Source organism: Somniosus microcephalus, chromosome 3, assembly GCF_052327205.1.
Source record: "Somniosus microcephalus isolate GS21.2 chromosome 3, FLI_Smic_1.0, whole genome shotgun sequence".
Lineage (NCBI taxonomy): Eukaryota > Metazoa > Chordata > Chondrichthyes > Squaliformes > Somniosidae > Somniosus > Somniosus microcephalus.
The window spans coordinates 312261880-312286822 of record NC_140989.1 but is presented as its reverse complement, the minus strand read 5'-3'; the positions used below and the strand labels follow the sequence as shown (position 1 = coordinate 312286822).

General features: G+C 47.6%; 1 protein-coding gene across 1 annotated transcript in view; it reads left to right on the top strand.

Annotated features, from left to right (window-relative positions):
• Positions 1 to 1012: 1012 nt before the first annotated feature.
• The window catches only part of LOC147122149 (nardilysin-like), a 135305-nt gene continuing 111374 nt past the window's right edge, over positions 1013 to 24943 (top strand). Inside the window, exons 1-2 of the mRNA XM_085982937.1 lie at positions 1013 to 1085; positions 19363 to 19503. Coding sequence (XP_085839063.1) covers positions 19475 to 19503 — 29 coding nt within the window. The 5' untranslated portion in view covers positions 1013 to 1085; positions 19363 to 19474. The remainder of the gene's footprint in view (positions 1086 to 19362; positions 19504 to 24943) is intronic.

Below are 24943 nucleotides of genomic sequence, written 5' to 3'. Positions count from 1 at the left end.
CAAGAATGAGTTTTATCTGACAGAGAGGGAATAGCGAAAATTCAATATAAAAAACTAGAATTCCCGATTGGATTAGGGCAGATTTTAGAAAGATGAGGAGCAAGCTAGCTGAGGTGAGATGGAGGGAGAAATTGGCGCAAAGGGATTTTTTTTCAAAAAGAGATTGTAAAGGTACAAGTAGTTTCAGGATGCTATGGATAAATAAAAAAGTTAGTGGTGCTGTCACTGAGCCACCTGAAGTTTTGGATGTGATTTCGCCCATGCAACATATTTTATAGTTCCCCATCTTTTCTAAAATACCTTGGTGCCTCTTAAATTTATTTCTAAAGAAGACAAGCAAGCCTGAAAGTGACTGCTGATGCTCCTCTTGGGCTAGCTCCTAGAAGGTGTGAAAGTGGCAGAGTGCCTTGCCTTTCAATTTCCTCCTTCCTCACTCTCTGCGTAAGCACCCAACCTCCACTCTGATGTATGACAACTGTCTGAAGACCAAACTGCTAAACACATTACACAGCTCAGGATATATATGAAATCTCTTCTCCTCTCATGGGTATTTAAATAGAAAGACTATTATGACTATTGTATGAAGAATTATTGTTCTTATCACATGCGTCAAAGACTTTTATCAAATGGTAATACTCAGCATATCTTGTACTACAACGGAATCTTGTGTTCATTCCACTGGTTAAGAATGCAATGTTTTTTCACATTAACCGATAGCGATACTGTTTTTCTTCCTAATTATCTCTCTCTTTTTCCTTGAAGGATCTTGACCTTCTGATTCCGTGGGGGGAATTTTAACTCCAAAAAATGGGGGGTTTGGGTTGGGTGAAGAGGCTAAAGTGTTAAAAATCTGAATCCCGACCCCAACCCACCTCCAACCTGCCCACTTCCGGTTTTAATGGAGGAGGGACGGGGGGCACGCAATCAACCCGCCCGCAGGAGGCAGGTCGGCAATTTAAATATTATAATGAGGCTGCATGCCTCCTGTTGATTCACGATTTCAAATTTAACTCTGGCCAGCTGGATTTTCTGTGCCTTGGGAAACCCACTGGCTAAAGGGAGGCGAGGACTGCTGGATTCAAAAGGTAAGTGCCTTTCCACTTACCTGCTGGTTACAGCGTACATGCCTCGCCAACCCCCCGCAATCGGACACCCCCATTCCGATCTCCACCCGACCTCCCCCACGAGGCCTCCGACCTCCCACACATGGCCTCTGATCTCACCCGCGAGGCCTCTGATTTCACACACCCGATCTCCAAACCCCCCGCCAGCCTCCGATCCCGAGGCCTCTGATCTCTGATCCTCCCCCCCCCACTGGCCTCCGTTGTTTCTGCCTACTTACCACTCCTGAAAATCACCGTCACTATGATGAGCCTGTATGGTGCCCCACAGGTGAGAAGAGATGATATCGCTAAAGGTCAGCATGTAGATGAGGAAGAGGAGGAGGCCAAGGACAGATCCTTGGGGAGCTCCAGAGGGAATGGTGTCAGGGTGGAAAGAGAGGTCATTGCTGGAGATGCTCTGGCAAGGGCAATGCCACTGAGCTAGACAATGGAGGAAAGACAGTGGACGAAGATGGTGGGGTCGACCGTGTCAAAGGCTGCAGAAAGGAGGGACAGTGCACCATGGTCATAGTTCACAGAGGATGGCATTTGTGCTTTTTGTTAGGGCTGTCTCAGAGCTATGGCAGGGGTGGAAATCTGATTGGAGAAATTCAAACATGGAGTAATAAGAACAACAACAACTTGTATTTATATAGTGCTTTTAAAGTAGTAAAACGTCCCAAGGCGCTTCACAGGAGTATTGAAAAACAAAATATTTGACACCGAGCCACATAAAGAGAAATTAGGGCAGGTGACCAAAAGCTTGATCAAAGAGGTAGGTTTTAAGGAGCGTCTTAAGGAAGGAAAGAGAGGTAGTGAGGTGGAGAGGTTTAGGCAGGGAATTCCAAAGCTTAGGGCATAACAACAAAAGGCACGGCCACTAATGGTTCAGTGAATATTGTAGTGTATGTACCTTTAAGAGGAACTATGTTTTTTTGAAGCCCCTGTGTACTGCAGTACCGGTAGTGACCACTCGGGTATATAAGCCTGTATAGTGTCTTGTATAGTTAGTTCACCTCCAGACTTTGTTCAGTAAACACTTGTTAAATCAACTCCTGCATTCCGTGTCTCCATTAACACACGGGTTCAACAGTGGTGACGAGTTAGAAATGAACTTACCTGCAATTCGGCAGCACCTCAAGGAGATCGATTCCTCAGACGAAGGTCGAAGAAAAAAACAAAAACAAAAAAAACGGTGGTTTCACCAGCTAAACGGGCTGGTGGCAGGTAGTGCACTGATCCTTCCTGAGCGGCAGGCTGGGGCTCGATCGGGTGGCTCTGCAGCGGGGCCGGGCAGCGAGTCGGAAAGCAGAAGCAAACAGAGACAGAGGGTGGAGCACTCAGGAGACGGCCGACGCTGCAAAGCAGGTCGGCGTTCGGACCGAGCAGAGGGAGGGGAAAGTCCCAGAGGGTCCGACGGGAACGATTCTCCAAGTGACGGAGAAACTGTTTAAAATATATGTGTAAAAAAAAATAGAAATACCGCGAAACGCTGCAAGTCGCAACGGGAACCGCGGAGAACAGCGTTGGCAGCAGCGGCGGGAAAGCGTGGGAGGCGCCATCTTGACTCGGCAGGGAAGAAGGAAAAGCGCGGGAGGCGCCATTTTTGATTTTCAGGATGCCTAAGACTGGCAATATTACTGCTTTCGATAGTGATATAGAGGATTGGACCACATATGTGGAAAGAGTGGAGGTATATTGCAAGGCGAATGAAGTAGCGGATGATAAAAAGGCAAGGCTACTTTCTGAGAAAGATTTGACACTGGACAAGGCTTTCAGTGTGGCTGTAGCATACGAAGCAGCAGCAAGAGGAGCTGCAGAGATACAGCAAAAGCCACAGGACTTCGGCACCCATGAAATGACACGGGGCTTCGAGAGATGTTATCGCTGCGGCAGATCCACCCATGACCAGAGGGACTGCTGGTTCAAGGACAAAGCATGCAGGCAATGCGGAAAGATGGGACACATTGCACGTGTATGCAGATCTGGAAAAAAATCCGCTGACAGTAAAAAGGTCAATAAGGAAAAGTACAGGAAGGTACAAATGATGACGGACAGTAGCTCCGAAGACCAGAAGAGCGATAGCGACTCCAGAAACAAGAGACTAAGCTGTTTCAAATTACATAATGTAATTGCCAAAGAAGATTACCAGACCATTTGGGTTACCCTCATGATAGCGGGGTCCCCAGTTAAAATGGAGCTAGATACAGGATCAGCTCTGACCGTCATAAGTCGACGGGATTACGAGCGGCTATTTCCGCATATACCTTTGAAAGACACATCCATTATCTTGAAGACATATACGGGGCAGAAAGTATACCCCAGAGGGAAAATAAGGGTGCCTGTTGTATACAACGGCAAAGAAATACAGAAGTTGTATTTATACGTTCTGCAAGATGGTGGTCCACCATTGTTGGGATGTGAATGGATCAGAAAGATACGTTTAGACTGGCACTCCATTCAGACACTGACGGTGACCAGTAAGAAAAAAAATGATGATGACGTCATACCTGGACGATTAAAAGAAATCTTGGCTAACGCCAAAGAAGTGTTTCAACAGGAACTAGGAACCCTGAAAGGCGCCACCGCCTCAATAAAAGTGGAAGATGCGGCAATTCCCAAGTTTTTTAAGGCAAGGCCGGTGCCATACGCAATTCGTCCAGCAGTCGAGGCAGAGCTGGAGAATTTGGAAAAAGCAGGCGTGTTATCCAAGGTAGATTGGAGCAAGTGGGCAACACCCATCGTCCCGGTCATGAAGAAAACGTTGAATAATGATAAATCTGAAGAACAGAGAAAAATTCGCATCTGTGGGGACTTCCAAGGTGACTGTAAACCCGGTTCTTCACACGGTACAGTATCCATAGAAGATATTTTTGCCTCACTATCCGGAGGGAAACGTTTCACCAAAATTGACTTGGCACAGGCATATCTACAGATGGAGGTTGAGGAGGCCTCTAAAAAGTATCTCACGATAAACACACACAAAGGCCTGTACCAGTACAATCGACTGGTTTTCGGAGTAGCATCAGCTCCAGCTATCTGGCAAAGAGCTATGGAGCAAGTCCTGCAAGGGATTCCGGGGACTCAATGCTACCTAGACGACATCCTTGTAACAGGAGAAAACGACAACGAGCACCTTGCCAGTTTGGAGCAGGTGCTCACGAGGCTGAGAGAATGGGGCCTACGAGCAAATCGCCCCAAGTGCGAATTTTTCCAGAAACAAATATCATATTGTGGCCATGTCATTAACGAAGAAGGGTTGCATAAGTCACCTGAAAAAATTGAAGCGGTCGTAAAAGCCCCCGCGCCTGAAAATGTCTCACAATTCAGGTCGTTCCTGGGATTAATAAATTACTATCATAAATTTTGACCGAACTTATCAACGGTTCTGCACCCTCTTAACACACTGCTACAAACGGGAGTAATTTGGAAATGGAGCGAAGACTGTAAACGTGCCTTCCATAAATGCAAAGGCTTGATCACGTCCAAGGAAGTGTTGGCTCATTACAAATCAAATCAAAATCAAATCAACTTTTATTGTCATTGTTAGTGCACAAGTGCAGTACAACGAAATGTAGGCTTGCGGCTCCCGAGAGTGTACAATTTGGATTAGGACACTTAAACATTTCCCTGATGGCTCGGAACGGCCGATAGCTTTTGTGTCACGCTCATTGAACTCAGCTGAGCGTAACTATGCCCAGATCGACAGGGAAGCACTCAGCCTGGTGTGGGGGGTGAAGAAATTCAACCATTACCTACACGGACAAAAATTTACCTTGTTGACTGACCATCAACCCCTCGTCTCCATATTCAACCCTAAAAAGGGCGTTCCCATTATGACAGCGCACAGGCTACAGAGGTGGTCCCTTTTCCTAGGGGCACACCAATATGACATAGAATACAAAGGAACAAAACAGCATGGGAATGCTGACGGGTTATCGCGCCTACCGTTGCCAACGGTAGAAGAGACACCTACAGTGGACCCAGTTGAGATGTTCCACTCGACCATAGTGGAATGTCTACCAGTGACAAATTCTACCATTGAAAAGGAAACGAGAAATGACCCGACTCTCTCACAAGTCTACGATTTAACGGTGAAGGGATGGCCAGCACATGGCGAACCACTGTTGCCAGCATTCTCGCAAAGAAGAGAACAGCTGTCAGTGTGCCGAGGAACCTTGATGTGTGGATCCAGAGTGGTGATTCCACCCAAACTCCAGGATAAAGTGCTAAAGGAGCTTCACGAGGGGCATCTGGGTGGAGTGAAAATGAAGAACTTAGCCAGAGCGTTTGTGTGGTGGCCAGGTATCAATGGAGACATCGAAGAAATGACCAAGAGCTGTCTAGGATGCCAGAAGGTCCAAAACGCCCCACCACAAGCCCCTCTACATCCATGGGAGTGACCCTCATCTCCATGGCAAAGGGTACATATCGACTTTGCTGGTCCATTTATGGACTCAATGTTCTTAATCGCGGTGGATGCACACTCCAAGTGGCCGAAGGTAATAAAGATGTCCTCCACCACCACGGAAAAAACCATCACAGTATTAAGGACCATATTCGCCAGGAATGGGCTGCCTGAACAGATCTGTTCTGATAATGGACCGCAATTTTTATCCGAAGAATTCAGGAAGTTCTTAAAAAAACAATGGGGTTAAGCACTACACGTCCGCCCCATACCATCCCGCCACCAATGGATTAGCTGAAAGGTTTGTCCAGACCTTCAAGAAGGCCATAAAGGCCATGGGTAATGAAGACAGAAATCTACAACATAAGGTAGATAACTTCTTGTTTGCGTACAGGAATGCAACACATGTGGTTACAAACCAAACCCCCGCCATGATGTTTTTCAATAGAAGACTAACATGCCGGCTGGATTTGATCAAGCCAAACGTCAGAAGGGACGTAGAGAACCGGCAATTTCAAAGCATGAATGAAAGGCCAACTAGAACCTTCCAGATAGGTTAACAAGTTTTGGCCCGGGACTACCGTACCGAGAAATGGCAGCCTGGAACTATTTGCACACGACTAGGACCGCTGATGTATACCGTGGACATTGGAGAAAGCATAATAAGGCGCCATGCTGACCAGATCATAGAGTCATCCGAAAAGGGACAACCTACACCACAACTCTATACGCCTAGTGATGAAGCAGAGATACCCATAGTATCTACCTCCGATCCGGTGATACTGGAACCAGATGAACCCGACACTGGCATTCAAGCCGAATCGACCTTGCCAAAAGAACCTACTACACCACCGAAACCTACTACACCACCGAGGCGTTATCCGGACCGAGTCAGGAAGCCTCCAGAGAGACTGAATTTGTAATTGATTAACTTCAGCAAATGTGTAGGTTATTGTTCTTGTAAAAATGTTATTTAATGATTACTTAAAATGTTATGTACTATTTATCTAAAAGGGGAGGAATTGTAGTGTATGTACCTTTAAGAGGAACTATGTTTTTTTGAAGCCCCTGTGTACTGTAATACTGGTAGTGACCACTCGGGTATATAAGCCTGTATAGCATCTTGTATAGTTAGTTCACCTCCAGACTTTGTTCAGTAAACACTTGTTAAATCAACTCCTGCATTCCGTGTCTCCATTAACACACGGATTCAACAAATATAATCAGGGATGCTCAAGAGGCCAGAATTAGAGGAGCGCAGATATCTCGGGCAGTTGTGGGGCTGGAGTAGATTACAGAGATAGGGAGGGGCGAGGCCATGGAGGGATTTGAAAACAAGGATGAGAATTTTGAAATTGAGGCATTGCTTAACCGGGAGCCAATGTAGGTCAGCGAGCACAGGGGTGATGGATGAACGGGACTTGGTGCGAGTAAGGACATGGGCAGCCAAGTTTTGGATGACCTCAAGTTTACGTAGGGTAGAACATGGGAGGTCAGCCAGACATGCATTTTAATAGTCAAGTCTAGAGGTAACAAAGACATGGATGAGGGTTTCAGCAGCGGATGAGCTGAGGCAGGGTGGAGTCGGGTAATGTTCCAGAGGTGGAAATAAGCAGTCTTAGTTACGCTGTGGATATGTGGTCAGAAGCTCATTTCAGGTTCAAATATGACACCAAGGTTGCGAACACTGTGGTTCAGCCTCAGACAAATGCTAGGGAGAGGTCCCACATAGCTGGACGTCGGTGGAGAGCCATTGGAGTAGGATGGAGTGGTCAACCGTGTCAAAGGCTGTAGACAAGTCAAGAAGGACGAGGAGGGATAGTTTACCTTTGTCACAATCACAAAGGATGTCATTTGTGACTTTGCTGAGAGCCGTTTTGGTACTGTGGCAGGGCCGGAAACCTGATTGGAGGGATTCAAAGATGGAGTTGCGGGAAAGATGGGCACGGATTTGGGAGGCGACAATACGTTCAAGGACTTTGGAGAGGAAAGGGAGGTTGAAGATGGGGCAGTAGTTTGCAAGGACGGATGGGTCAAGGGTTGGTTTTTTGAGGTGAGGGGTGATGATCACAGAATCACACAGAATCACAGAAACCCCACAGTGCAGATAGAGGCCATTTCGGCCCATCGAGCCTGCACCGACACATATCCCACCCGATCCCCGTAACCCCTACATCAACACATATCCCACCCGATCCCCATAACCCCTACACCAACACATATCCCACCCGATCCCCGTAACCCCACGTATTTAATCCCCCTAACACTAAGGGTCAATTTATCATAGCCAATCAACCTAACCCGCACATCTTTGGACTGTGGGAGGAAACCGGAGCCCCCGGCGGAAACCCACGCAAACACGGGGAGAATGTGCAAACTCCACACAGACAGTCGCCCGAGGCCAGATTCGAACCCGGGTCCATGGCGCTGTGAGGCAACAGTGCTAACCACTATGCCACCGTGCTGCAAATCTGCTCTGGCAAACCGTTTCTGGCAAATATGGTCCGTAGGACTGCAATCGTTTTCTCTGTAGTGGTTGAGGACATTTTTATCACCTCAGCCCACTTCGAATGAGCATCCACTGCTATTAAGAACATTGAGTCCATGAATGGACCAGCGAAATCAATATGCACCTGTTGCCATGGAGAGGAGGGCCACTCCCATGGGTGTAGAGGGGCATGTGGTGGTGCATTTTGGACCTTCTGGCATCCTAAGCAGCTCTTAGTTAGGTCTTCGATTTGTTGATCGATTCCCGGCCACCACACATAAGCCCTAGCAAGGCTTTTCATTTTCACTCCCCCCAGATGACCTTCATGTAGCTCATTTAGCACTCTCTCCCTTAACTTGGGTGGAATCACCACTCTGGATCCACACATCACTGTCCCCTGGCATACTGACAGCTGTTCTCTTCTGGATGAGAATGCTGGCAACAGTGAGTCACCATGTGTTGGCCATCCCCTCACCGTCAAATCATATACCCGAGACAGCGTCGGATCATTGCGGGTCTCCTTCTCTATATCCGCGTTCGTTACTGGCAATCGTTCAATTATTGACGAATAAAATATCTCGATAGGGTCCACTGCTGGTGCTTCCTCCACAGTAGGCAGTTGCAGGCGCGATAGCCCATCAGCGTTCCCATGCTGTTTCGTGCCTTTATATTCTATTTCATATTGATTCGCCCCTAGAAACAGGGACCATCTTTGTAACCATTGTGCAGTCATCACTGGAACGCCCTTCTTAGGATTAAAGATGGAAACAAGTGGTTGGTGGTCAGTCAGCAAGGTGAACTTCTGCCCATGCAGATAGTGGTTGAATTTTTTTACTCCCCATACTAGGCTGAGGGCCTCCCTGTCAATCTGGGCGTAGTTGCGCTCGGCTGAGGTTAGTGACCGAGATGCAAAGGCTACTGGCCTCTCCAACCCGTCTGGGAATTTGTGCGACAGCACCGCTCCAATACCATAGGGTGATGCATCACATGCCAAACAAATTGGTAGCGCTGGGTTGAAATGGGCCAACACCTCTTTTGATGTGATCAATTCTTTACACTTCTGGAAAGCTCGTCTATGTTCGTCATCCCACTTCCATGGTACCCCTGTTTGCAGTAGGGTGTTCAGTGGGTGTAATACCGTGGACAAATTTGGTAAGAACTTGTGGTAGTAGTTTACCAGCCCGAGGAACGACCTCAGTTGTGACACATTTTCCGGTGCTGGAGCCTTGACTACTGCCTCAATCTTTTCAGGGGACTTATGTAACCCCTCTTCATCGATGACGTGGCCACAATACGAGATCTGTTTCTGGAAAAACTTGCACTTGTGGCGATTAGCTCGTAGCCCATACTCCTTTAATCTGGTGAGCACCTTCTCCAAGTTGGCGAGGTGATCACTGTCATTTTCGCCCGTGACCAAGATGTCGTTCAAATAACACTGAGTCCCTGGAATCCCTTGCAGGACTTGATCCTTTGCCCTTTGCCAGATAGCCGGAGCCGAGGCTACCCCGAACACCAGCCGGTTGTATTGATAGAGACCTTTATGAGTGTTAATCGTAAGGTATTGTTTTGAAGCTTCTTCTACCTCCATTTGCAAGTACGCCTGGGCTAGATCAATTTTGGTGAAGCGTTTACCTCCAGATAGCGAGGCGAAAATATCCTCAATTCGTGGAAGCGGATATTATACCGTGTGAAGGACTGGGTTCACTGTCACCTTAAAATCCCCACAGATGCGGACCTTCTTTGGTTCCTCAGGCGTATTACTCAACGACCTCTTCATTACAGGAATGATGGGTGTAGTCCACTCACTCCAGTCCACTTTGGACAGTACTCCTGAACGTTCCAACCCTTCCAGCTCTGCTTCGACAGCTGGTCTGATCGCATAAGGCGCTGGTCTGGCCTTAAGAAACTTTGGGCTTGCATTTTCCTCTATTTTAATTGTTGCTGTTATGCCTTTTAGTGTTCCTAGTCCCTCCTGGAACACGTCTTTTGCGTCAGCATTTTTGACAGTCGTCCAGGTGTGACGTCGTCATCCTTTTTGGCCTCAACCTTCAGTGCCTGTCTGGAATGCCAGTCTAATTGTATCTTCCGGATCCATTCACGTCCTAGCAGTGGTGGTCCTCCATCTGGCAATACATATATATCCATTTTAGGTATTTCCTGGCCTTTATATATCACTTTCACCCTTATTTTTCCTTTGGGGTAGACTTTTTGCCCCGTAAACGTCTTCAAGACAATCTCTGTAGCTTTTAAGGGTATATGTGAAAATAGCCGCTTGTAGTCCCTTTTGGTTTATGACTGTTAGGGCTGATCCTGTGTCCAATTCCATTTTCACTTGGACTCCATCTATCTTGAGTGTAACCCAGATAGTCTGGTGATCCTCCATTTTGGTTACCTTATGTAGTTTCAGACAACCCAGCTCCTTGCTTCCGGAGTCTGTGTCACTTTTCTGTTCGTCTGAACCACTGTCCATCACCTGGTGTACCTTTTTGTACTTCTCCTGTGGAGATTTCTTACTGTTGGTTTTCTTCCCAGACCTGCAGACTCTTGCTATGTGTCCTGCTTTTCCACACTGTCTGCACACTTAGTCCTTGAACCAACAATCCTTCTGGTCATGTGTTGTTCTGCCGCAGCGATAGCACTTCCCTGTTCCATAGGACATTTCATTGGTGCCATATTCTTGCGGTCTCCATTGCATCTCTGCAGCTCCCCTTGCGGCTGCTTCGTGTGATACTGCTATACTGAAAGCCTTGTCCAGCGTAAGATCCTTTTCTGATAGAAGCCGTTTCTGGGTTCCTTCACTTTGTAGCCCACACACAAACTTGTCCCTTAACGTATCTGCTGGTCCCGCTCCAAACTGGCAGTGTTTCGATAGCTTGCGCAGTTCTGTTAGGTACTCAGCATTGCTTTCGTCTTTGTGTTGGTTCCTTTTATGGAACTTAAATTGTTCTGCTATCAGCAGCGGTGTGGGGTTTAAGTGGTCCTGTAGGATTTCTACTATGCTTTCGAAATTCTTGTTCACCGGCTTCTCTGGGGTTATTAGATTTCGCAGTAACCCATAAGTTTTTGCACCCATGGAATTTAACCAAACCAGTGCTTTACTAGCATTTGGCACTTCATTCGCCCTGCAGTACACCTCAATACGTTCCACATATGTCGCCCAATCTTCAACTTCATTGTCGAACGTAGAGATACTGCCACTCTTCGGCATCCCTGGGTGTGATTTAACTGTCAAAAATGGCGCCTCCCGCGCTTCCCCTTCTTCTCCGCTGGCACAAAATGGCGTCTCCCGCGCTTTCCTTCCTTTCCACGCTCGCCCTTCTTCTCCGCTGCGGCTTCTAAAAATGGCGTCTCCCGCGCTCTTCCTTCTCCGCGGCTCAATGGCGTCTCCCACGCTCTCCCTTCTTCTCCCCGCGGACACTGTTCAGCCCTTGAGCCCTGGCTGTGCTCTGCGCGCTTTTTTTTTTTCTCGACGCCGCTCGGTCCTGAACCCGGCTGTTGCTTTACCCTCTCTCCGGTTTGTTTATTTTTTCTCGACGCCACTCAGTTTTCAACCCCCGGCTGCGCCCTATGTGCTTCACCCTCTGTCTTAGCCCGTCGACGCTGCTCGGCTTTCTCTCCGCCGTCGGTCGGCTCCAGCCGCCGCTGTCCGGGAAGGGTCTGCGCTGGACCTGTAGTCAGTCTCTTGCTGATCGTCGCGGCTGGGGAACCAAGCCCGGCTCTCCACAGCCTCCCCTGCGATGTTCACTCTCTGCCGGACGACTGGGCGGTTGCTCGTGGTCGACGCCCATGTTCCTGGCCTCGACTTTTTGTTTTTGTTTTGTTACACCGCCCTCCCGGAGCGAATCCTCGAAGGGAAATGCAGAGTTGCAGGTAGATTCGAATCGACACTTGTCGCCACTGTTAGATCCGTGATCCTGAGAGTATGCTGTTTTTCAATAACCACACGGATGCTGTAACTTAACGATAAACAGGTATTTACTGGAGGAGGGTAGTCTCAAGACTGGGGGTGCACAGGCATGCGCAAGGCTTATATACAGGTGTGGTCACTGCCGGTACTACAGTATACAGGAGCTGTAAAAGTAGTTCTGTCTTAAAGGCACATACACTACAGGAACGGCCAGGGTAAGGGAGAGAAATTGTTTTTATAGGGACTAGGGCATCAAAGGTGGTGGTGAGGATGTGGTTGAGCAGATCAATAGCTGCAGAAATGTCGTTGTGAATGGAGGGTCAAAGGCTGGACAGTTGGGATTTCATAAGTGCAGTTGTAAGAGAGTTGGGAGAGAGTTTTTTCGAGGGGCGGACCTGGTGATGTGGGTGGAGAGCGATACAAGGAAGTGGTCAGAGATGGCCTTATCTGCGATTGACACGATGGGAGTAGCGAGGCCACGAGAGATGGCAAGGTCGAGGGGATGGCCGTGAATATGGGTTGGGGAGTTTACGTGGAAAAATGGGCATGGATTTCAGAGGTGACAACATGTTCAAGGACTTTGGAGAGGAAATGGACGTTGTAGATGGGGCACACCAAATTGGCAGACATGTACATGCTTGCTATCATATTTATTATTCTCTATTATAGTGCTATTTCTTATTACATAGGATTACATAGGGTATACAGCACAGAAACAGTCCATTCTGCCTAACCAGTCTGTGATAAAAATGCTAACTTCCGGGAAGTTATGTCATCACTTCCTGTGAACTATGAACTATGAACTGTGTACATACCTCACTTCCTGTAAATGTCACTTCCTGTTGGACTGGTATAAATACTGGTCTGTTCAGTATTGTAAGAGGCTTCTACCAGAGGCATGGTAAAGACCTCTCTTGTATATAGTGTGTTTATAAGTTACTTAAAGCTTACTTTAAAGTTACTTGATGGTAAGTCTCCTTTTTCTTACATCAATTTAAGTAACTTAGTATTTACACTGACAAATACTAGACCTTCAGACAAACTCGGAAGTTAAGGATCCAGGGAACCACCCATCATGGAGAAAATCCTTAGACCTATTCGTCTGGACTTGGACCCGAATACACCAGCAGCTGGCAGGGTATGGAAGCATTGGTATCGTACTTTTGAGAATTTTCTGGATGAATGTAAAGTGGATGCTCCTGCTAAATTGAAGATACTTGTCAATTATGTGACCCCAAAAGTGTTCGAATATGTTGATGACTGGGATAATTACGAAGAGGTGATTCGGGCACTTAAGAAACTGTATGCGAAGACCCCAAATGAGGTCTATGCTAGACATCTACTGGCCACAGCCCGACAAGGGCCAGGGGAATCAATTGACGAATTCCTGCAAGAACTTCGCAGGCTCAGCGTAGATTGTAACTTTCAGGCAGCCTCAGCTGAGCTGTACCGCCAAGAAATGATTCGTGATGCTTTCATCTGCGGGATTGCCTCTCCATTTATACGCCAGCGTCTACTAGAAAGTAAAACACTTGAGCTACAAAAAGCTTTTGAACTAGCTTGTTCACTGGATTTGGCAAAGAGAAATGCAGACCTCTATCAGCTGCCCAGATCTCGATCTGCTGCTGTAGCTGCAACCAGACAATTCAAGCGGTCTCAGGTGAACCCTATCATGGGGGAATCTAATTCTGATAATTCTGATGAAGAAGAGGAGGACGACCCCACTTTAGCAGCCTCTTGGCAATCTAGGAAGGAATGCTTCTTTTGTGGAGATGCTTTTCACCCTAGGAAAACCTGCCCTGCTCGCAATGCAATCTGCAGTTATTGCGGGAAAAAAGGACACTTTGCTAAAGTTTGCCTATCAAGGGCCTCTACGAGGGCCAATCCAGCTAAGGCCTACCGAACTGCCCCAATTAGGGCCTATCAAGATGCTCCAGCTAGGACCTATCAAGCTTCCTCTCGAGCTCTCTCCCGAAGAAGCACACCGAGAGTTTTAGCCACTCTCTGTGCAACGACACCAATTACAGCTGCTTGCCCACAGAACCTGTCTCAGGCAGCCACAAAAATTTCAATTAAAGGGCATACCTTAGATGCCTTAATTGACTCAGGAAGTACTGATAGTTTCATTAAGGAACAGATTGTTGCGAAATTGAAACTACATGTCTTCCCATCGGACCAGGCAATTGCGATGGCCCAGTCATCACTTAATACCAGAATCTCCGGCTTTTGTGTTGTTGATATGACACTTCATGGTCGTATGTATCCCTCCACCCGACTTTCAGTGCTCAAAGACTTATGTAGTGATCTCCTCTTAGGGCTGGACTTCCAAAAACAGCATAAGAAACTCACCATTGAGTTTGGTGGATCCAAACCCGGACTTACTATTTCTAATATACCATCTAAACAACCATTTTGTGCATTATCAGCAGCTTCACTTGATGAACCCTCATTATTTGCCAGTATTCCGCCTCAATGCCAACCGATAATAACAAAATCGCGGCGCTTTAATCAGGGAGACCAATCTTTTATTGCGGCTGAAATCTCTCGACTTCTAGCAGAGGATATCATTGAACCATGTTCGTCGCCCTGGCGGGCTCAAGTCGTCATTGTCAAGAACCCTCTAAAACCTCACAAACAGCGACTATGCATCGATTATTCACAAACCATCAATCAATATACCGACTTGGACGCCTACCCATTGCCACGCATTGATGATATGGTTAATAAACTGGCCGAATACAAAGTGTTCTCAACTTACGATTTAAAAAGTGCCTATCATCAGTTACCCTTGAAGGTCTCAGATAAGCAGTACACAGCCTTTGAGGCTAATGGACGGCTGTACCAATTTCGTCGCCTCCCATTCGGGGTTACTAATGGAGTGGCTGTCTTTCAACGGGCAATGGATGGCCTGGTTAAGCAGGAAAACCTAAGGGACACTTTTCCCTATCTTGATAACATTACCATTGCAGGTCACGATCAACAGGAACACGACTCCAACCTCCAAAAATTTCGGGATGCCCTCCATCGCCGTAATTTGACCCTGAATGAATCCAAATCTGTTGAGTCGCAACCGACCATCAACATCCTTGGCTACTGCGTAGGCAATGGTATCATTAAGCCAGACCCAGAAAGACTTCGCCCGCTCCAAGAGCTCCCGTCACCTAAGAATCCGGCTTCTTTACGTCGGGCTCTCGGTCTGTTTGCATACTACGCTAAATGGATTCCTCATTTTTCGGACAAAATCCAACCCTTGCTGCATGCTAGATCATTTCCACTGGGAACAGCGGCTGTTGCAGCCTTTAACCTTCTCAAAAAACAGTTGGAGAAAGCGGCTCTTCACTCCATCGATGAGAATCTCCCTTTCGTGGTTGAATGTGATGCCTCGGAGGTGGCGATCTCGGCTACTCTGAATCAGGAAGGTCGTCCTGTAGCATTTATGTCCAGGACCTTACAAGGTGCCGAGCTACATTATCCTCCGGTTGAGAAAGAAGCCACAGCCATCATAGAGGCAGTACGGAAGTGGAACCATTTTCTAGCTCGCCAGCACTTTACATTGATCACGGACCAACGATCAGTCGCCTTCATGCTCGATAATCGAAAACGAACCAAAATTAAGAATAATAAAATACAACTTTGGAGGATGGAACTGGCCTCTTTTGGTTATACCATTCTCTATCGGCCTGGCAAGGAGAATGTGGCCCCGGACACCCTCACACGGGCATTCTGCTCCACTATGTCATCCTCCACTCTCATGGATGTCCACAATGGTTTGTGTCATCCTGGCGTTACGCGCATGCTACATTTCGTACGATCACGGAATCTCCCTTTTTCCACTGGAGATGTAAAAAAAATATGCTCAGAATGCCGGCTTTGTGCGGAATTAAAACCTCAGTTCTTCCGCCCCTCAGATGGTATACTCATACATGCAACCCAACCGATGCAACGACTTAGCATCGATTTTAAGGGCCCAGTGCCCTCTTCAACTCGGAACACATATTTGCTCACCATGATCGACGAATATTCACGTTTTCCGTTTGCCTTCCCCTGCTCCAATATGCTGGCGTCCACAGTAATCTGCTGCCTTGAGCAGGTATTTTCTCTCTGTGGCATGCCGGCTTATATTCACTCAGATCGGGGTCCATCCTTTATGTCAAGGGAACTCAAGGACTACCTCTCAGAACGGGGAATTGCTACAAGCAAAACAACACCATACCATCCCATCGGAAATGGGCAGGTAGAGAGGTATAACGGTATCATCTGGAATTCCGTACGTCTCGCTTTAAGATCTCGGGGCCTACCAGACCAGCAATGGGAAACAGTGCTTCCGGATGCATTGCACTCTATACGGTCCCTGCTTTCTACAGCCACAAATACTACACCTCATGAGCGGTTCTTTGGATTCCAGCGTCGCTCATCTCATGGAACATCACTCCCGTCATGGCTAACTACTCCTGGACCTGTATTACTCCGAAGATACGTTCGGACGTCTAAAAATGACCCTCTTGTAGACGAGGTCGAACTAACCGATGCCAACCCCACCTATGCAAACATACGATATTCCGACGGCCGAGAATCTACCGTATCATTACGGGATCTGGCTCCCTGCCCACCAGGACCGAGTGGGACATCGGGTGATGGCATTTCACCAGGAAACTCTTGGGACCTATCGGGTACCCCTCTCCAGGATCCTGATCGGACACCAACTAGCTTGGTGCCGGTAGAACCCCGTGCTCAAGGTTGCGACCCTCCCAGTACCGCGCATGAAAGTACTGATCCGCCACAGACCAGCTCTGCACCTCCCTCTGAACAGAGGCAGACCGACTTTGAACCTATTGGGGCTCGTACTCGAAGCCATGATCTCCCCGACCCTTCACAGGGCAATCCAGGCCACACAGACTCTGACCAATGGCCAACCGCATGTAAGCGGACCAGCGACCCTCTACGACGGGAATCCAAACGGGTGCGACTCTTCCTTGTTCGGCGGCTGCGGACCAAAAGGTAGACCACAGCCTCCTAATCCTGCAGGAGGGAAGAATGTGATAAAAATGCTAACTTCCGGGAAGTTATGTCATCACTTCCTGTGAACTATGAACTATGAACTGTGTACATACCTCACTTCCTGTAAATGTCACTTCCTGTTGGACTGGTATAAATACTGGTCTGTTCAGTATTGTAAGAGGCTTCTACCAGAGGCATGGTAAAGACCTCTCTTGTATATAGTGTGTTTATAAGTTACTTAAAGCTTACTTTAAAGTTACTTGATGGTAAGTCTCCTTTTTCTTACATCACAGTCTATGCCTGTGTTTATGCTCCACTCGAGCCTCCTCCCGTCTTTCCTCATCTAACTCTATCAGCATAACTCTCTACTCCCTTCTCCCTCATATGCTTATCTAACCGCCCCTTAAATGCATCTATTCGATTCGCTTCAACCACTCCCTGTTCCACAGTTCCACATTCTTACCACTCTATGGGTAAATCTTCTCTGCACCCTCTCCAGTGCCTCTATATCCTTTTTAAAATATGGTGACCAGAATTGCACGTAATACTCCAAGTGTGGTCTAACCAAGGTTCGATACAAGTTTAGCATAACTTCACTACTTTTCAATTCTATCCCTCTAGAAATAAACCCTAGTGCTTGGTTTGCTTTTTTGTGGCCTTGTTAACCTCTGTTGATACTTTTAGTGATTTGTGTATTTGTACTCCTAGATCCCTTTGTTCCTCTACTCCACTTAGATTCTTATATTCCAAGTAATAAGTGACCTCCCTATTTTTCTTACCAAAATGTAATACCTCACATTTATCTGTGTTGAAAATCATTTGCCAATTATATGCCCATTCTGCAAGTTTATTAATGTCTTCTTGTAATTTGTTGCAGTCCTCCTCAGTATTGGCTATCCACCCCCCCCCACCCAATTTGGTGTCGTTCACAAATTTAGAAATTGTGTTTTTGATTCCAAGGTCTAAATCATTAATATAAATTGTGAACAACAGTGGTTCCAGCACTGATCCTTGTGGAAAACCACTTCCCACCTTCTGCCACCCTGAATAGTTACCCTTTACTCCCACTCTCTGTTTTCTGTCTTGAAGCCAGCTAGCAATCCATTCTGCTACTTGTCCCCTGACTCCACATTCCCTGACCTTATTCATCAGTCCATTATGTGGTACCTTATCGAAGGCCTTTTGAAAATCTAGACAAATTCTGTCTACTACATTACCCTTGTCTACTCTCTCTGTTACCTTTTCAAAATATTCAGTTAGGTTGGTCAAGCAAGACTTTCCCTTTTGAAATCCATGCTGACTATTTATTATTATATTTCTCGTTTCTAGATGTTCTATTTTCTCCTTTAGTAGGGATTCCATTATTTTTCCTACCACCGATGTTAAGCTGACTGGCCTATAGTTCCCTCGACATGTTCTATCTCCCTTCTTAAATTATTACGTAGCTATCCACCAGTCCTGGGGCACTACACCTATTACTGTGCTAAAAATTGTTTTCACTCATGACCCTAACCTCTTACTCTTACATGGTACTACTTCAGTGTCAGGAAGTTGTGAGGTTTTTGGTTGGAACTGTACCTACGAAGCCCTCGAGGACAGAGGTGGCACTCATCTCAGAGATAAAAATGTCCTTGTAGGGACTGCTTCCAGATTCATATCACTTGCGCAAACAATGCTTACAGGGCCCAGACCAGAAGTTCCCTCCTGTGCTGGCATTGGAAAGGATCCAGTGACACAGGCGCATTGTCACTGCCATAAGAACTGGCGCCATCTGTAACCACTCCTTGCTGCCCACTAGTGCCTTGGCCAACCTGGTGAGGTCATTAAAACTTATTTACCAAAATCAGCGACTGCAGATAATCCCAATTTCCCTCCCTGCCAGCAGCAAGGACCCAGTCATGAGCATGATTCCCGCTCCAATCCTGCCCTGCATATGAAGTCAGGTCTTCCCAAGGAAAATGTAGTCAAATGGTGATGGGATCACATAGCCAGGTGGAAGTCCTGCTCCACCATCTCTTTGAAGATCTAGGAAAATCCAGACCTCTGCGTCCCACTTTCATGAGGTTTGACTTCTGTGCACAGTGCTATTTCTGTGCAGCTGCCAGCAATGCTGTAATTCTCCTTCTCTCCAAGCTCCAGAGAGTCCAGGACCTTCCGACTACCTAATTGTCCCTACCGCCTCATGGATCCAAATTCCATTACGACTGGGGTAAAGCTGCTAAATATGCCGCAGGTTTAGTAGCAATCTGCCTGGAGATAACCGCGATTGTGGCAATCAAGCTGTTTGGTAGCAAAGTTACCCTCAATAAGAAACAAACACACAGGACTTTGCCAGTATTGTGCCTCACCGTGCAATCGTCGGAACCTGGAGTTAATCAAAGTTAACTACTTAAAGACTGAGAGTGGCAAGTGTAAGAAATCCCCTGGAGACAGGCTAACCTTACTCTTTGTATTCCAGATTTCAGGAGAGGATAACAATATCATCAAGCTCCAGCTTTCAGCCTAAACTAGTTGAACTAGATGGTGATGGAGAGTCTGGTCTACTCTCAAATAGTAACCAATACCATTCCATGATTGGCCAGCAAGAACTGCACCTTGGGTGAGTTGTAACGTGCTATCTCTGCCTCTAAGATGGAGTACACTATTATAATGAGGCTTAGTTCTGAATTTATTTTTAATTATACTCATATTAATTACATATGTAATCAAACTCTGGGCCTCTGGGTCAGTGTTTAATATCGGATTCTGTAGCAAGAAATTATAACAACAGAAGTCTAACAACGTGGATATAACAGATGAAAAGTCTCTCCCTGTGGTGGTAATTTAGGTTTATTGTCTGGGCTGCTAAGCTGCCCTCATGAGAATGGATGATCTTTCTCAACAAATGTATTCACCTCGTCTTCTTAGCAGAAAAAATAAAACACTATTTGTCCCTAACGCCTCATGGATCCAAATTCCATTACGACTGGGGTAAAGCTGCTAAATATGCCGCAGGTTTAGTACCAATCTGCCTGGAGATAACACCAGTTGTGGCTATAAAGCTGTTTGGTAGCAAAGCTAATTTAAATTTGAAAAAATCAAAATGAAAAATATAGCTTGTATGACTGACTATTGTAAGTAGGTTTGGATTTGACTGTAAGTGTTAGATCAGAGTCTTATCTCTTATCAGTTCCTTCAAGTAAAAGTACAATCCTTTGACTCCATCTGCTGGCAATGCAGTGACTGCAATTATTTTTTTCCTAAATAATAAAGAATATTATGTTTGGGTTACAACAATCGGATTAAAGTGGCAGTGCCAAGTCATGAAAGAATGTTTGGCGCACCTTTTTCTCATTTGTTTTCAAAAACACAATATGATGATATAAATTACTCTGACATTCGTTGTTGCCCCAATTACCGATGACACTATTGTGCTGAAAAAGGCACCTGACTTATCCAGCTCTCCTAGCTTTCTCAAGAGGAAACACTGGTCTGCCCCTCCCACTGCAAAGCCAGGGAATCCCCTCCACCCACTGACTGCCGGGGACCGTTCCCATGGGTCCCAGGCTGCGGCCAGGTAGTCAATCTGGCCGGGTGTCGGGTGGGACTTTGCAAATATTTATTCAAATGATCTTAACGGCAGGGAATCCATGGGCTGGATTTTCATTCAGGTGCGGGTTGGTGTCGTGTAATCCGCATTTCGTGTTATCCACACGAATCTAAATTGCCCAATTGAGTTCCAACATGTGGGAACCCATGGCAAATGAGTTTCTCCAGTCTGAAAGTCGCCTCCGATGACGTCATCATTGCTGCTGCATTTAAGGTCTGTAACAAGCCTTGCTTCTTCTGCAGGCTGCCAACCTTTTGGCATTTGCTGATACACTGAGCTGGAAGCAGAATGGCCACAGAAAGACCGAGGTCTGCACCCCGTTTCGACGACGTTGCCCTGCAGGCTTTAGTGGAGGGAGCAAGGGCTCACAAGGAGGTGCTCTTTCCTTCATCAGGGAGGAAGAAGCCTCCCCAGCAGACAAAGGCTGTGTGGCTGCAAGTGGCAGAAGAGGTCAACTCCTTAGCAATGACCCGCAGAACCTGGATACAGTGCAGAAAGAGATTTCATGACCTTCAGCGCACTGGAAAAGTGAGTATGAATTTCCCATCACTCTCAATCTGATCCCCATTGCCTTTCCTCACCAGCACTCAGCTTTAGCAATCTCTTCCGCCACATCCCACTTGACACTGACATCCATGCACCATTACCCATTCCCTCTCTATGGTCACATTCACCTAACTATTGGACTATGCAGCCCTCACACTCCCTATCACTGTGATGCTATGAAAACAACTGACAACACACAGGGAGGGCCCTTGGTCTTGCCACCTCATCCCATCTTTGTCTCCTTCTAAGCATCTATGCTATGGATTCTCTACACTCACTCCTTCATTCTCACTCAACCTCCACTTGTCTCCCTCATTGCAGGAAAAGAGAGCTCACAATAAAAGAGAACAAGCGAGGACAGGAGGAGGGCCACCATCAGTAGCCCACCTCACCCCTGGGAGGAGGCAGTCCTGGAGATTGTAGGACTGGAGGACGACGCGCATGTGGGGGACGGACAGACGGGTGCATCACACCAAGCTGGTGACAGAATAGTTTTCCATCTCTCTCATTGACATTGCATGAGTCGCTGATAATGATTCGGAAGCTCTAACAGATGAACTAATGATCATCTGCAATATGCAATGTGCATGTAACCTTGGCATCACATCTCTGACTCTTTCCTTTACTCCCCCACAGGACCATTGAAAGCACCCATCCCCAGTAGCCAGGAGGAAGAGCATGAGCCTCAAGACTCCTCAGAGGAAGCTGCAACCTCTGAGGGTGCAGCGTCAGCAGAATTCAGCGCACCCAGCACCAGCGCAGACACTCACACCTCGGTGGGACCTTCAGGACATAGAGTAGTGTTGTCACCTGGTGTATCACAGCTCACAAGTAAGCATCAGCTGATTGTGGAGACAGGGACAGCAGTGGAGAGTCCTAGTCGGAGGGCGCAGGACTCTGCCAGCTCGGCTCAGCTGCATGTCGACCCTCTGCCTCTGGGTCCATCCACAATATCAGCGGTGATGGAACTCCAGGAACAGATGTAGGAGTCTCTGGCAGGTTTTGTCTCCAGGGTCGCTGCGAGTGTGGAGCGAATGGAGGAGTCCATAGCGAACATGAGCAGAGCCTTTGTGGAGTCATTGGCGCATGAACGCATCACCACGGAAATGATGGCAACCTCAGTGGAAAGGATGGCTACAGTAGACGAGAGGATGGCTACGCCATGGAGGAGCTAAGTCACCAGAGTATTGAAAACATGGTGAGTGCTCAGAATAGACTGACATCTCTGGAGGAGCGATGGGCAGCTATTGAACAGAGAAACCAGACCTTCATGGCAGTCCCTCTGAGTAGGACTGCCAGTGCAGATACAGGTCCCCATGGCCCCGCTGATGTGCAGCAAGGTGCTCTCAAGCCATTTGCAAGTGCTGAAGGAGACCTGACCCATGAGAGGGAAGTTGGTGGCAGACATCAAGGAAGTGGGGGCTCGTCTCCAAACACTCGCACTTCCATGCCACTGCAGAGCCCTCGGTCATAGCCTCACCACAGTCCACACCCAACTGAAATTGGCGTCTCAGCCCCTGCATAGCCGCAGGAGCAGCAGACTGCTGACGAGCCCTCACAGGTTCGTCACCCCAGTGGACGCCTGCCAAAGGTGTCGAGACAGGAGCAGCAAGAAACTGAGTAAGGGGCCTCCACATCTGCTGAAGCCACAGGGGAAGCACCACGTAGGAGCACGCGTAAGAGAAAGATACTGCAAAAATAGTCACAAGAGTAGTCATTTGGGTGAAATTTGATGTTTTATGTGTAAAAGCCATCATATGAATCATGTACATAAAAAATCTGATGGCTACTGCTGTAGTTGTGGCGTGTGTCATTTCGCAAATGGGACTTCCACATTGAGGGCTTAGGATTACTTGCAATCGTCAGTATGGTGGTCAAATTGCTAGGAATCAGTTGGTTAGTGGCCATTGTCGATCCTCAGGTAAGAAGATGCGAGGCAAAAGTGCTTGAGTGGCTAGGCTAAGCAAATCTGGCCAAGCTGAGTACTGCTGCCGCTGGTTGATGGGCCTTTGCAGGATGTTCGTTTTCGCTCTCCTCCTCCTCATCTGAGGAGGATACGTGAGGAGCCACTTGGTCCTCAGGAATCTGCAAGCCACGACGCTGTGCCATGTTGTGAAGTGCACAGCAAACCACGATGATTCTGGAGACCCTGGCTGCTGAGTACTGCAGGGTTCCACCTGATCTATCCAGGCATCTGAAGCGCATCTTCAGCAAACCGATGGTTTGCTCGATTATGGCTCTGGTGGACATGTAGCTGGAGTTGTAGCTCGCCTCTGCTTCGTTGGATGGTCTCCTCAACGGCGTCATTAGCCACGTCCTCAGGGGATAGCCCTTGTCTCCAAGTAGCCATCCGTTAAGTTGGTCTGGCGGACTGAATAGCGGAGGCACACTAGACTGGCGCAGTATCAAATCAAATCAACTTTTATTGTCATTGTTAGTGCACAAGTGCAGTACAACGAAATGTAGGCTTGCGGCTCCCGAGAGTGTACAATTTGGATTAGGACACTTAAACATTTCAACATACATTTGTACAAATATATTAGCATAAATATGACCATAATAAAGTGCATCGGCAGATGTGCAGGCTTTAGTGTTTATTTGTGGAGTCCAGTAGGATGACAGCCCTGGGAAAGAAGCTGTTCCTAAATCTGGTCGTACGGGTGCAAATGCATCTGTAGCGTCTTCCAGATGGTAGGAGGGCGAACAGACTGTGGCTGGGGTGGGTAGGGTCTTTGATGATGGACCGTGCCCTCCGTAGGCAGCGTTTCTGATATATATGTTCTATGGTCGGTAGCCGGGTACCGGTAATGCGTTGGGCAGTTTTGACTACCCGCTGCAGGGCTTTCCGGTCATGGGAGCTACAGCTGCCGTACCATACCGTGATACAGTTTGTCAGGATGCTCTCTATAGTGCAGCGGTAGAAGTTAGAGAGGATCGGGGGTGACAGATTACATCCCTTCAGCCTCCTCAAGAAATATAGGCGGTGCTGGGCCTTCTTCACCAGAGAGGAGGTGTTGAGGGATCAGGAGAGGTCTTCCGTGATGTGGACTCCGAGGAACTTAAAGCTGGCCACCCTTTCCACCTCCGCCCCATTGATGTGGATGGGGGTGTGACTTCCGCCTTTGGACTTCCTGAAGTCCACGATTATTTCCTTTGTTTTCTTGGTGTTAAGGGCCAGGTTGTTGTCGGCGCACCACTTCACGAGATGCTGGACCTCCTCCCTGAAGGAGTCATGGCAACTGCCAGGGTACTTGGCACAAACATGCAAAATTTCCTTCTTGTGGTCACACACCAGCTGAACGTTAAGGGAGTGGAAGCCCTTGCGATTGACAAAAATACCTGGATTGCGATGGGATGCCTTGAGGGCCACATGTGTGCAGTCAACGATGCCCTGCACCCTTGGAAAGCCTGCCAGATGAGCTAATCCAACCGCACGCGCCGTGACACTTGCTCGATCCTTGGTGAAATGGATGTGATTGTGCGCGAGGGCAAAGAGGGCATCGGTTACCTGCGTGATGCAAGTGTGTGTGGCCGCCTGGGAGATGCCGCTGATGTCTGCTGCTGATCCCTGGAATGAGCCTGAGACAAAAAAGTTGAGTGCGGTGGTGACTTTGACGGCCACTGGTAAGGGTTGTCCACCTGGTCCTCTGGCCTGCAGGTCTTGTTGCAGCATTGCACAGATGTCACCCACTACCTCTCGCGAAAGTCGGAGCCGCCTTTGGCACTGCTGCTCAGACATGTTGAGATAGCTGACTCTGTGTCTGCAGACCCTGTTTGGGGGGTATCACCTGCGCCGATGGGCTTCCAAGCGCTGGCCCCTTCTGGCCTATGCACCTTCAGGTGGGTGAGCAGCAGCCTTGCGCTCCGGTTGCTGCTGCTGTTGGGGCTGCTGTTGTTGTTGCTG